The sequence below is a fragment of the Hypoxylon fragiforme genome, assembly GCF_022984875.1.
Source record: "Hypoxylon fragiforme strain CBS 206.31 chromosome Unknown GGS25scaffold_1, whole genome shotgun sequence".
In the NCBI taxonomy this organism is placed as follows: Eukaryota; Fungi; Ascomycota; class Sordariomycetes; order Xylariales; family Hypoxylaceae; genus Hypoxylon; species Hypoxylon fragiforme.
In genome coordinates this window covers 3650237-3663733 of record NW_026054756.1, presented here as the reverse complement: position 1 = coordinate 3663733, position 13497 = coordinate 3650237, and the positions used below count along the sequence as shown (strand labels likewise).

The following is a 13497-nucleotide window of genomic DNA, read 5'->3' as shown; positions in this document are numbered from 1 at the left end:
AATGTGTTTCAGCTACTAAGTTAATTGTGGCGCAGCTACATATTCCTGACGCCACTTAGCAGTCGCGAGACCTGCAACTTGAACTTAGTTACTACCTAGTACTAGGTAGAACTTACATATGTATGTACTTGTACCGTCTTATCCGTCGTACACATTTCTTTCTACCAATTTTTGAAGACAAGTCGACCTCAATTAATGCCAAGTACTGCAGTTATGTTATAGACTTGACAGCTTATTACTATTTCACATCTCCAGTTGATTTTCTATGTCTTTGCGACTCTATCTTTTTGATTTGAATTTCGTTTTCGACCTTGAAATTTGAACCCGCCAACTAGCTAAGAAACGTTGATGAAGTAAATCTCACGATCATTAATACTATCACAGTAGCTGCACAGTAGCTGGAGATACAGACCACAAGAAACAGCTGTCCTGATCTAGCGCCCTGCGTATCAACCTAGAATAAACAAACTCAAGTTCTACCCATCATGGCGCAACTTCTACTCGACCTATTTTACTCATTTGGCAATTGCTTGAATTGCTTTCCAGGATCGCCGACCTTAAAGATCAACAGCCGATCCTTCAAGATACTGCGCCTGCTAGGTGAAGGTGGATTCAGTTATGTGTATCTCGTACAAGACACATCTACCGCAGAGCTCTTTGCTCTCAAGAAGATCCGATGCCCATTCGGCGCCGAGTCAGTCCAACAAGCGATGCGAGAGGTCGAAGCCTACAAGACATTTGCCCACACTCCCAGCATCATCCACAGCGTCGACTACTCCATAGCGAGCGAGCGAAATGATGCAGATGCCAAGACTGTATATGTGTTGCTGCCCTACTACAGACGAGGCAACCTACAAGACATCATTAATGCGAACCTGGTAAACCACACTAATTTTCCAGAGAAGGAACTCATGCACCTGTTCCTCGGCGTCTGCAAGGCCCTCAAATACATGCACAATTACAAAGCGCCATCAGGTGGGGAGCGCATGGAAATGGGCAATGCAAAAGCCGGCGAGGAAAATGTAAAAGGCAGAAAAGGAAGGGGAAAGCGGAACAAAGCTGTCGCGGCAGCAGACGCAGATGACGAGACAGAACAAGCTCGACCTTTGATGATAAATGAGGAAGTTGTGGCGCCCGGTGAACAGAGGTCTTATGCGCACAGAGATATCAAGCCAGGTAAGCCAAACCCAAGCCCCTTGGCTGAATCACATTTTATATTGGGACGTAATTCACTAATCGCGATTCCTGATAGGTAACATCATGATTGATGATTCTGGTTCACAGCCCATCATCATGGACTTGGGCTCTATTGCCGATTCACCCATTGCCATCACTACACGTTCTCTTGCTATTGCTACGCAAGACATTGCCGCAGAGCACAGCACGATGCCTTACCGAGCCCCGGAGCTATTCGATGTGAAGACGGGAGCAATCATTGACACCAAAGTTGACATCTGGTCCCTAGGATGCACGCTATATGCTTGTTTAGTAGGCAAGTCGCCATTCGAAATGCGTAGTGATGAGACGGGTGGCAGTCTTAGCATGTGTGTGCTAGGAGGGGATTGGCGATTCCCGGATGAGACTCCTAGGGGTCAGAAGAAAGGAAAGGCTCCTGCAGACCCTAACAAAGGCCCCGAGGAAGGGGTTATTAGTGAGCCAATCAAGGAGGTGGTTAGGAAATGTCTGAAAGTTGAACCGAATGAACGGCCAGACATTGATGAGTTAATAGACATAGTGGAAGAGGTGATTGAGGAGTTACCGGAGGATGATGCATAAGAGGCGGAGGCAACTTTCCAGGCTCTACTTTCCAGGTTGTTGAGAGGCAGAAGCAGGGGTAGGGCTGGAAGCAAAGCCCATTGTGTGTATAATGTATATTATCGTTCTGTATCGGATGGTTAGGGGCAGGCAGGCCATGGATTTTGTGATGACATTGACGGCACTGCTCTGGGAGCAAACAAATTCACGTATATACCCTAGACTTTGAACAGCTTGTTTGGTCGCGGTATAGGAAATAGGTACTAGGTTAGGTATTATTAGGGCCTTGTGGTACTGGGTAGTTGATACCTTTTCACTGTAATTCACGATGACAGCAGATATTCATATATGACGAATCAAATGTGCATGATGTCTTTTATCCATACATACGAAGTACGAAGTATTACATAGTATAAGTGGCCTCCACTTTTCTTTTTTTTTTAGACGGTCAAGCTTCATTCATTAATAACATTCATTCATTCGCACCTGCTTAACAACGACTATAACAAAGTGAACAAACACAAATAAAAACAACTCTAAACAAATCTAAATCTAAAGAGTTCTAAATCTAAAACAACCAAAACCAAACTTATGTAATTCATTCAACGAGATATGATCTCATTTTGAAATATAAACGAAGTTAACTCGACCCAGAGGTTAATATAACAAACCAACCATTGAGCAACTTCTTCATCCACAAGGAAGAAAAATCAGCAAAACCACCAACAATGGCGCCATCACCCACACAGCAGGCGGAAGAAGATGGCGAAGACGACTACATGAACATGACCTTCGGCGCCGAGGAGCCGCCCAAAACCGTAGAAACCTCACTACAGCGGCGCCAGCGTCTGCGGCGCGAAGGCGAGATCAAGGGGCGCGTGCTCTCGAAAGCGGAGCAGGAAGCCGCCGCGCGCCAGGAGCGCGAGGAAGCGCTCTCGCGGTCGATGCTCGACGAGGCGCGGGCGAAGAAGAGCAAGGGGTTCGCGATGATGGCGAAGATGGGCTTCAAGGGCGGCGCTCTGGGGAGCAATAGCGCTGGCGTTGCTACCGACGGTGATGGTGGTGAGGGCGGGCTTCTCGAACCCTTGCGTCCGGAGATGAAGGAGGACAGGAGCGGGATCGGGCTGGACTCGGAGCGTAAGAGGAAGCTCAATGAGGCGGCGGCGACGCAGCAGAAGAAGGTCAAGGCGGATGAGTACGAGTTCCGCGACCGCGTGAGGAGGGAGCGCGAGCTGGCGAGGCTGGAGAGGCAGTTTTGGGCGGGGATGAAGGTTTGTGAGCGGATGGATGAGGAAGGGGGAGGAGGAGGAAGCGATAGTGCGAAGGAATCTGACGACGACGACGACGACGATGATGATGATGATAAAACGGACGAGGTGCCGACCAAAAAGAATAAGAGGACGCTGTCCACGCGACCGCTGGTGTCCATCCCCGTGGTTTGGCGGGGGCTGATCCGGAAGCGAGAGGAAGCAGAGCGGGACCGCCGGATGCGCTACGACCTAGAGCAGAGCAGCCTGCCGCGCTTACCCACGTACGTGGACGATCTGGAAGACGAGGACGACAAGAAGGCGATGGGGAAGACGGTCACGGCGTACGTGCCCGTCGAGGACCTCGAGGAAGAAGATCCGGAGCTGGAGGAGTTCAACGCGCTGGAGGTTGAGGAGAGGTTGAGGAGGCTGGTGGCGTATCTGAGGAAGGAACATAATTATTGCTTTTGGTGTAAGTGTAGTTATCCGGATGAGACTATGGAAGGGTGTCCGGGTTTGACGGAGGAGGATCACGATTAGGGGAGTGGTAGAATTGCGACTACCTTACCCTCCCGTTCCTGCAATACATTCTTATAATTTTACTTGGCATATATACTATACCTATATACATATTACGAAAGGGTCTTGGTGCTCGATGCAAATATATCCAAATATTCATACCTGGATACTATAATATACTACGATCACACCGAAATTTATGGTACCGAACTCGCTATGCCTTGCTTAGTTGATTATGTTCTATAAGACGTGTTCGGATCTTTAGCCAGGCACCATTTAGTGATAAGTGATCAAGGCATGCATATAACTTCTTGTTCACATCTGCCTAGGACCTATAAATAATGATACCAGACCCCTAATTCACCTTAATGTTCTCCCGAGAATAAACTCTCTCCTCGACACCGATATCCTCGTTCCTTTAATTGTCCCCTCTTCGTTAGCTATATGTATCTCACTAGCCTTGTAGAAACACGCATTCTCTATATCGCGCACACCGATGTATATTCGGGAGGAAAGAGTAGCGAGAAAGAAAGAAAGGGGTTGATATAAAATTCAACAAACTCACCAAACCTCAGGCTTCTCCGCGATAAACCTATCCATCAACTCCTTGCACTCGGCCGACTCCAGCACGACGACCTCGACGCCGCGCCGCTTCAGGTACGCCTCGCCGCCGACGAACGTCTTGTTCTCGCCGATGACGACGCGGGCGATGCCGTAGAGGAGGCAGGCGCCGGTGCCTATTCCCATGATTAATAAATAAATAATCTCCCTTCTTAGGTAGGAGGAGGAGAAAGAAGGTGGGGGGAAGGGGGAAAGGGGGGAAATGGTAAAGGAGGCGAACACTTACACATATCGCACGGCGACAGCGTCGTGTACATGGTGCTGCCCTTATACGCCGACGAAGGCAGCCGGCCCGCGTTCTGCAGACACGACGTCTCGCCCTACGCAACCCGCAAACATAGGAAACGCTCGTTAGCTCACACAAGACGTTTTATTATTTATATATATATAAAAAAAAAAAAGAAAAGAAGAAAAAAAAAAAAAAGACGTAAGAGACTTACATGAAGAATCGGGTTCCCATTCTGAACCCGCATGTTGCGTCCGCGACCGAGGACCGTGCCGTCAGCGGCGACGAGGGCGGCGCCGATCTACACGCCACGCGGACCAAAGCGCAAGTTATCAGTCAAGGGTTTTTCCTTGATTCGGGGTTGTGTAGGTAGGATAGGTATGTTTTCTACTAAAGAAAAAAAAAGAAATACATACCGGAACACCTCCTTCCTGGTAGCCTATTGTGGCTTCCTCGATAGCGAGCGCGAGACCCTTGGAGTCGTCCATCTTTTCTTATTCTATATTTTTTTTTCTTCTTTTCTTTAAAAGGTATGGATATAGGTATACGTTACGATACAGGAGGAGGTTAGTTGCATTGGCAAAGCTATAATAAAATAAAAAGAATAAATAGTCCTCGGTGGAAAAAAAACTACACGATATCTAAAGTAGTACTCAATTACCTAACGCCGTTGTAGATACCAAGTAATTTTTGAAGATAAGCAACTGTCCCCGCCCTTTTGGCTACATATACTAGGTCACCTAAGGCCTAGCACCACCACAGTATTTATTCACACCTAGGAGTCATGCTGCCATGGAGTTTACCTGTAGTATTAGTATCTCCTATGTATGTAGTAAAGAGTGAATGAGGCACAGCTGAAGGGAAAAGGGGTAACAACCCCTTTAATTAAAACATATCGTTATCAATTAAGTATGTCTCTTGTCTCTTCCACCCGTCTCACTGACTATTTTGTTCCGGCCGTTTCTTGATTCCTCTGGCCAGTTTTGCCTTTACTTTGCTCGCCTCCTCCTGATGAGCATTACCTCTTGACTATCTGTCTGAATTCGACACAAGTTATTGTACAATCCTTGAACCTTGACAATGCAATCATTCCTGTTTTCCCTTCTTTCCTCCTCCTCCTCCTCCTCCCCAAATCAAATCCTGCTAAAAACATCTCTATTAACCATTACGCCTTTGGTATATGCCACTACTTATACAACATTCCAGCCTGTGCAACGCCGAGCCTGCGAAGAAAAAAACAAGTTGCTATGCGAATAAGTCCCAACTACAGAAACTCTTATCAACCACCTCACGATAGAAGATTTCGCAGCGACGCATTAGCGCTGGCGCCACTTGCAGGCCGACTGTCACTGGATCGTGAAGGCATGTTATTATTTAGGCTGGGTTCACGACTCATCGAGATCCCATCTCGAGACATAGGGGGACTTCCGAGTGTGTTGAGGAATGGCGAGCGAGATCCGAGTAAGCCTTGTGAAAAGGAATGCTCTGAGGCTCGCGCTGGGGGGCTACTGCCATTCGTAAGCCCATGGAGTGGGTTATGCGCTGAGTGGTAAGGTGGCATGTACGGTGACGTGCCATTCCCAACCGAAGCATGGCTCCTTCGAGGTGGGGAAGAGGGAATCCCGTTAGGGATAGGTTGACCAAGCCCGTGCTGAAGTGGTGGTCCTTGGTGGTGAGACATCTGGGCTATCGGCGGAGGTCGGAGTTCACGGAGGTGATTATGGTGGATGGGGCTTGGTGCACCAGAACCACCATTCATCTGATGAATAGATGGCGGAGGGCTGCGATGCCAGTCTCCATAAGACGGCGCAGCAGGTGGGTAGTGATGAAGAGGCACACCTGTTCCGGTTGGGGCAGCCATTGGGCTCGTTACCGTTAAGGGCGCAGTAAGTGGTAACGGCGGAGGGGCCCCTACCGTTGGGGGGTGCAACGGTGGTGGAGCGATGGAAGATGGAGCCGAAGATGCAGGCTGCACTGCCGGAGCTCGAGGTGTCCATGGGTTTCCTAGATCCGCCATCCTATTCACCGTGTGCGTCAAGTTGGGTGCATGATTCGTGATCGGGCTAGGGTTAGGAGCCGGAGTTCTGGAGGGTTCCTTGGTCTCAGGCCCAGTTCCGAGTGCCTCCATGGACGAGGGAGTGTAAGGTGGAAACTCCTTTTTGGCCTTCTTACATTTGTGGCACTGAAAAGTCCTCTGCGCAACAAATTTTGATACCTCGCAGCTCACATGGGGAGGTAAGTTGCTGAACCTTTTCTCTAATTCCTCACCGGCAGGCCACCACCTCGGGCTAACATCTATCCCACAGGTAATGCAAACCTTTTCACCGCATTGATAGGTGGCCAAGGGCATATCGGTGGCACTGTCGATTGAGGATTGTCTCTGACCTGTTGGCGCCGAGTTGGCGACCGCGGCAGTCGACTGCCTTCGGTTTAGATTGGTTTGGCCTGCCGTGGTCGTCTTCGTAGCAATATTGACTAGATTCGCCTTACGGACATTGCCTGTGAGTGCAAGGTCTGCCTGCTTGTAGTTTTGCACGTAGAGTTGTAGGGCGTTGAGGACTGGGGCATCTTTGCCTTGACCGTCGGTTTGGGGGACTGGATCTTGCATTCGGTGAACCACGCCTTTCTGGGGTATGTGTTCCTTGCACCAGACAGCAGCAGCCATTATCCCACTGTCCGCTCCAATCGCCACAATGTTATGCTGGTCCCGTCGAGAACCTTTGACGGGGGTGATTTCGAAACCAAGCAGGTAACCATTCTGATGGGCGCACTCTACATGAACTATGTTATTGTCAGCATTAGAGACAAACAAGACACATTGTGGTTGATAAAGCTTACCAGGGGCACGGCAGTGAAGGCAGTTTACACATGCACCGTCTTTCCGCTTGCATACCTTGCAGGTCTCGTCGTATCTGCTCCGTGGTACGGACGGGATACCTTCTGCAGGACCTAGAGCAAGGGCATTACCGAACTTGACTTCAGGCATCCACACGGCACAAGTAACATGAACCCAATTGTTGTCTGCCGTTCTCTTCAAGGGCTCCCTCGGATTCACTGGCCGGTTCATCTCTTCTTGCTTCTTCCGATAATGGTCTGCAGCCTTTTGAGCAAGCTCGCGCTCCTGACGTTCTTTTTCTTTTTCCTTCTCCGTCTTCTTCTTGTGCGTATTCTTCGGAGGCTCTACGAAATCGTGTTCCGTAAACTCCACAGGGCACAGGACGCATTTGTAATCCTAAAGGCCTTGGTTAGCTATCGAATATTGAATGAATGAATATTGTGTACTTACGATAGAGACTTGAGGATTTTTGTCATTGAGACACATGTCACAAGTCCATTTCCCAGGTAGGCGGTTCTCAATGACACCGTAGCACTTTCGGTGAACGGTAAGCCGACACTCCTTGCAACATAGATGAGCCTGGTCTCCTGTAGGGGCCATCTGGTTGCATATAGCGCAGGGGAGGACGCGAGGCTTCGGAAATTCTGGTGCCGGGGGTGGTGCAGGCTTTTCCACCACCGCCTTCTCCTTTTTCTTGTGCTGAGTGGGGGCAGGAGGCGCGCTGGATTCCAAAGCGTGAGCCTCTGCCTCTTTATCTGCAATGGTCTTGAGCTTCTTGCGCGGTGGTGGTTCGGTACCGTTGGAGGGCGCAGAAGATGCCGCTGCAGGAGCTTGAGCTGCTGGTGTGGATCTGGTCGGTGCATTGTAATTGGTCTGATTCATCATCTCATTCGCCGCATGAAGCTCCTTAAGCAATTCTTCGTCGACCCTTCGCTTCCATGAACGACCACCGGCCGCTGCAACCTTCTTCGCGAGATCCTCGATATCTTCCCACTGTATAGCATAGCGTCGCCATAACTCTGCACAGCGTCTGCACAATGCTCCTACATACTGTATCCCTTTGTCCTTGTTGGAATGCTTGCCACTTCCCTCAGTTATTGGATTGGATGCGCTGTTGGGGGCGCGTCGCCACTGTCGTGAAGTTTTGGTGGAACAGAACTTGCACACGAAATGACGCTTCAACTTGAGAGCTTTATCGGTGTCAAATGCCGAATCGTCCTGGCCATCAGCAACGTCGTCTTGAAGCTTATTGGCCGTTATCTCGGCTTTCTTTGCTTCCTTCTTTCCCTTTCGACCAGAATGGTTACCCCATATTTGTTTCCCTCGATCAGATTTCTTCCAAGTATAGTAGAAACGGACAATAGTAGAGTGCTTGACGGTCTTGACATGCTTCGTAGTCAAGTAGAGCTCCGAGCCAAATTTGGTTATTCCCTCCTCAAATTTCTTAAGCTCGTTAGCAGTAAGCTCTGGTTCTTTGAAGGCAGCCTTGTCAACTTTGAGCACGGCTTTTGAGGCCTTGCTTATATCGTAATCGTTTTTGAACAGAGTATTGATGGCTACATCTCGGAGATTCGTAGATTCCTTTGGAAGATTGAAAGCAGGGACGAGTTTGGCTTTGCAGGTAGCCATATAGTCATCAAGCTGGGGTTCTGAGATTGATGCACCAGCCATATCCAGGGGCTTCCACAGCAATTGGGCTGTATTGTTTGGGTCATCATTATCGAAATCTTCACCCCTAGCAACATATCCTGCAGGCTCATCCTGAATCCACCTCGGGCGTTTCTCTCGGGCGGCTTTTTCTGCTTCAAGAGCGGCAAGGGCCTCCTTCGCTTGCTTGCTATCTTTCTTGCCAACCTTTTTGATCTCCAGGGGTTTCACTAGTTTGACTGGGCGGCCAGGCCAAGGAAGAACGTTTGCTTGATGCTTGGGTCCCAAACGTGAACCGGCTCGAGGGTATATGCGGTCGTCATAGTCCAATGCATCTTCCGGTTTGCAGTGCTGACCTAGATATCGATAAGGCCACAGACTGGCGTGGTACATTTGCTCTGGCGTAGCAGGTTGGTGCGAGTCATCAATACCATTGGTAGGAGTTGTGTGGTTAGTATCAATAACATCATCTTCATCTTCCCAAGCTTCTTCCTCTTCTTCTCTATGGGGATCCAATAAACTGGGAGTGTGACGAGCTTCAAGCTTTCTCTCCTGAGCGCGACTGCATGCAGCACAAGACCAAGCAAAACCACGTGATGGTTTCTTTAATAGTGGTGGTCTAACACAGTTCATATGATATGTCTGTTGGCAATGGGCACAATCAACAGAATCATTGCTGTTGGTAGGGGGTTGTTGGATTTCAAGTTAGTTGGAACAAATGATGATAATAAGAAGAAGAAAAAAAGGGGGGTTTTGTTGGATTACATACCTTGCGCAATAGCCGCTGCATCTTTTACATAACTTGACGGCACTTGTAAATTCCTTGGCTCGACCTTGTTCTACCAAGATATACTTCCATCTCTCGTCCAATACTTTCTTCACCTTTTCTGGCACATTGACGATTTGAAAACATGGAATTACATCGTAATGTTTCTGTATGTAACGATCATACAGTTTTTCATACCAGAAACAATCAGGTGTTTTCCGATAAGCTTCCATGTTATCGATTTCGGCTTTGTGGCGGATTTGGCACTTGCCGCGCACTGAGGTTAGCGGGCTAATGTCCGAGTGCATGGTGGCAAAGACCAGTCTCGTGTCATTGACCTTTTTGCCCACTTCTTTTGGCCGGTAGTACCAATTGAGTCGCAATGCCTCTACGGCCTTTGTAACGTCATTTTGCACGTGAAGGAATTCCATGATCCGTCCTAGATAGTATGGTTCTCCTGGTGGTTCGCAGACAAGATATATATGATCTAGAACAGATTAATAGTTAGTTGAATTATTTAATTAAGTAAACAAAGAAGAAGAAGAAAAGTGTGTGTGAGAGAAAGGAAGGGGGATCCGCTGCCTGTGCTGTGCTGTGCTGTGCTGCGCTGCGATATTTCCCCCACCCCCCTTCCAAAAAAAAAAGAATTAAGAGCGAATTTCAGAATTTGGGCAATGCAGTTAGTTCATACCGTTTGCTTGTAATACTGTACCATCATCCGCAACCAGCTTCCCATCTTTTGGTATCGCGCCGGTTCTCTCGAAGGAAAGCATGTTTGTTACTTTGTATCCCGCTCTAACCTGTGTGGTATTGGTAGTAATAACAGCAGGGGTAGTGGTAGCGGCGATAGCAGTTGAAGTTGAAGTATTAGTGGCAGCAGTGTGAGTGTTGGCATTGGTATTGTTAGTAGCTGTTGCATTAGCAATACTTCGTCTTGTCGTCGTCGTAGTGCTACTGGGCGCTGGCGTGCTAGCATGGCTATTCGCATTGCTTGTAGTTGATTGCGCTGGCGCTTTCCGTTTCTTGGAAGAGCTAGTAGTCACTGCAGGGGGTGGAATATTCAAATTGGTGTGGGTTGCTGGGTGCGGATCCTTCACTGTCGCGTGCAATCCAGCACCAGCCTTGCCATCATCTGGTGCTGCACCTTTGCGGGAGGTTGAAGTGGTACTTTTCAATACATCACCGGAGCCATTAGTTGATGCAATACTCTGTCGCGATGATTTCTTTGGTTCATCCTCTTTCTTTTCAGGATATGCATCGTACATTTCCACGTCCACGTCTTTGTCTTCCGCGTAATTTGGTCGCGCTTGTCCCCGATTGCGAGAACGCGTGCCATAAGGGGATGGGCCAGCCATGGCCTCCTTGGAAGACGGGTTTGATCCCGACGAAGTTGACTTGGTCATGGGCTGTGAAGTGGCAGCAGCATTTTCTCCAGAAACCTTAAGGTTAGTAGGTTTTGATGGTTGGGTTGTGGGCGCTGATGTGGGCGTGTGAGACGTAAACTTAGTCTGCACGATGCCGGAATCTGGGAGGTCCTTATTTGCAGATGACGAAGGATTTGGCTGATCATCGGGGTCGCTCGACTTCTGCGCCATGGTGGGCGATTAAAAGGCGGCGCATCCAATGTGACACGGAGGAACGCCGAAAAGTTGACGGCGAACTAATCAAGGCAGACAGTGCAAAACTGCATCCATGAAATTGCCAATGCAGGTGCAAATCTTGCGCGAAGAACACCAAGACAAGAATGTTTCAGAAAGGAGCAGTTGCTAGATACCGTATGAGCGTTTCGCCGGTGGTACCACGGGCAAGCTGGGAAACCAGGGTCCGTGGAAGGCTTACCGAATTATGTCCTACAATGGACTAGTCGAGAGAGATCATGAGAGAGAGGTGGAAAAGTTGGTAAGTGAATAATGATCTTATGCCTAGCTGGCGAGTCAGATGCGGAAAATAGTTGCATGAGAAAAGAATGAGACCAATAAGAAACAAAAATACATGCGATATATCGCCGGGGATGAAAGTGGATAATGAAGAATGAAAGTGAAGGGTGTGTGAGAGAGTGTGAGTAGGGGAAAAAAAGGTGGGAGACGTGACGGTGATGTGGGACGGGAAGATGTACAAGTTGGTAGGAATAGAAGTGAAGGTTTATGTAAAGCAAGCCAAGATAGACCGGGGAGCTTTGAGGCGGCGGGACAGACCATCAAATCGGTGCCCACTAGCCACACAACCTACTTACCTAGCCGGGCAAATACCTTACTACCTTGGGTAGGTATGTAGGATCGATGGGATCGATGAATAGATGAATGAATGAATGAATGAATGACTGTGACTGTGAATGATATGTACTAACTATTAGGTAGATGCCTAGGTAGGTAAGTTGACAGGAAGGTATGAAATGGACGAATGAACTTGGAGATGGATCTAGGCAATGAATGTATCGGGCGTCTAATGTCGTACGTATGTAGATAGATAAATGGTACTAGACCAGGCAGGAGGTAGGTAGGTACAGTATGTATTTGTATTATTCCAAGGTGATAATCACCAGGAGCATACGATGGTCGGCCTATGATATCGAGACTATCGATACCCATTACCTACTGTGTAGGCAGGCCTGTATGTATTGCATGTGTATGTGATGATATGTGATGTATGGTAATGATGGAATTTATGGTATTGACGGTATTGATGGAATTGTATGCTGATGTACTGATGACTCGGGAAAAGGACCTACCAGAAAGGTTGACACGGATGCTCTAACTCGGATGAAGCAGAAGTGGAAACGAAACTTGGGATGCTAGGTTTTGAAAGGTGACCTACCTTATGGAGGAATGAAAATAGAAGGGTCTTTTTCTTGACGAACGTTGGATGAGTGTAGGTACCTAGTTACCTGGGCTACTAGGGTACCCTAACAAAGCTTAGTATGTTCACAAGGGCTGATATTATTGACTACGTAGATGGGAGCAGATGCGATAGATACGTGCGCATCAAAGGAGGGTTAAATGGGTATGGGTATGTATGGGTAGTGTCAAGAGACGGGGAGAGGGAAAATCAGAAAAAAAAAATTAGTAGAAATAGAATAAAGGGTAGGTAGATGCAATAGTGAACGGTAATTTTACTGCTAATGGATGTATGCTAGATAGTACAGTGCAGTATAACCATCATACGTATGGATGTATTGTATTGTACATATATATCTAGATTAGCACGATATGATTAAGTAAATTATAGTATATGTAGAATATATGGGAATACAAGGTATGGAATATGGAATATGGAATATGGAATATGGAATATGTAATGGAAGACAGCTTGGATGGACACACCATACACACGCACACACAAAGAACAAAAGGTACGGGGAATTGATATGTGTGCATACAAGACTAACTACCAAGTAAATGGGGGAAGAGTTGGGATCTTCAGCCATTCAAACTCTGATATTAGATGTACCTAGGTACCCAATGTACCAGCTGGGAATTAACACCTTGACGCGCTAATGCTGCGGTACTGGTACATAGAGGCGGCAGAGTCAATATGCAGGATTGAACGGTGTGCAACGGCATGTGTTGTACATACACTTACCAGACAAGGCCAGAGTGGAGTGGCACTGAGGTTAAAAAGTCTCGCCTTGGAGCCCACTGGCCCACACCACTTACTCACACCCCTGTCAAGTCCAACCAGCTTATGCTTCCTGTTAAAGGCTGCAGGTTCTATTCGACTTCATCTCATCATTCCTGGGTCCAAAAGGGTCCGGGTACTTCTTCCATCAACAAAGAAATCTATATAATCACCTACACGTCTGCATAGCCATATTGATGAGATCCTATTCCACGTCAACCTTTTTTTCCCTTTTTTGCCTAGGTACTTACACTATATATTATGC

The 13497-nt window shown here is 47.9% G+C and overlaps 4 protein-coding genes across 4 annotated transcripts; 2 read left to right on the top strand and 2 right to left on the bottom strand.

Annotated features, from left to right (window-relative positions):
- The first annotated feature begins 102 nt into the window (after window positions 1-102).
- GGS25DRAFT_472228 (kinase-like protein) lies at window positions 103-2134 on the top strand. Its single transcript, XM_049259413.1, has 2 exons — window positions 103-1176; window positions 1253-2134. The coding sequence occupies exons 1-2, from the start codon at window positions 486-488 to the stop codon at window positions 1774-1776; spliced, it is 1215 nt and encodes a 404-aa protein (XP_049121881.1). The 5' UTR covers window positions 103-485; the 3' UTR covers window positions 1777-2134.
- A 73-nt stretch (window positions 2135-2207) lies between these two features.
- GGS25DRAFT_472227 (uncharacterized protein) lies at window positions 2208-3716 on the top strand. Its single transcript, XM_049259412.1, has one exon. It carries the CDS (start codon window positions 2484-2486, stop codon window positions 3540-3542), a length of 1059 nt encoding a protein of 352 aa, XP_049121880.1. The 5' UTR covers window positions 2208-2483; the 3' UTR covers window positions 3543-3716.
- GGS25DRAFT_472225 (putative cytosine deaminase) lies at window positions 3717-5147 on the bottom strand. The gene is made up of 5 exons (XM_049259411.1): window positions 4785-5147; window positions 4583-4669; window positions 4369-4462; window positions 4087-4258; window positions 3717-3937 (listed from the first exon to the last, which is right to left on the bottom strand). The coding sequence occupies exons 1-5, from the start codon at window positions 4854-4856 to the stop codon at window positions 3877-3879; spliced, it is 486 nt and encodes a 161-aa protein (XP_049121879.1). The 5' UTR covers window positions 4857-5147; the 3' UTR covers window positions 3717-3876.
- On the bottom strand, window positions 5148-11811 carry GGS25DRAFT_472223 (uncharacterized protein). Its single transcript, XM_049259410.1, has 7 exons — window positions 11457-11811; window positions 10309-11383; window positions 9621-10104; window positions 7655-9527; window positions 7207-7600; window positions 5575-7149; window positions 5148-5277 (listed from the first exon to the last, which is right to left on the bottom strand). Exons 2-6 carry the CDS (start codon window positions 11210-11212, stop codon window positions 5657-5659), a joined length of 5148 nt encoding a protein of 1715 aa, XP_049121878.1. The 5' UTR covers window positions 11213-11383; window positions 11457-11811; the 3' UTR covers window positions 5148-5277; window positions 5575-5656.
- Window positions 11812-13497: the final 1686 nt, after the last annotated feature.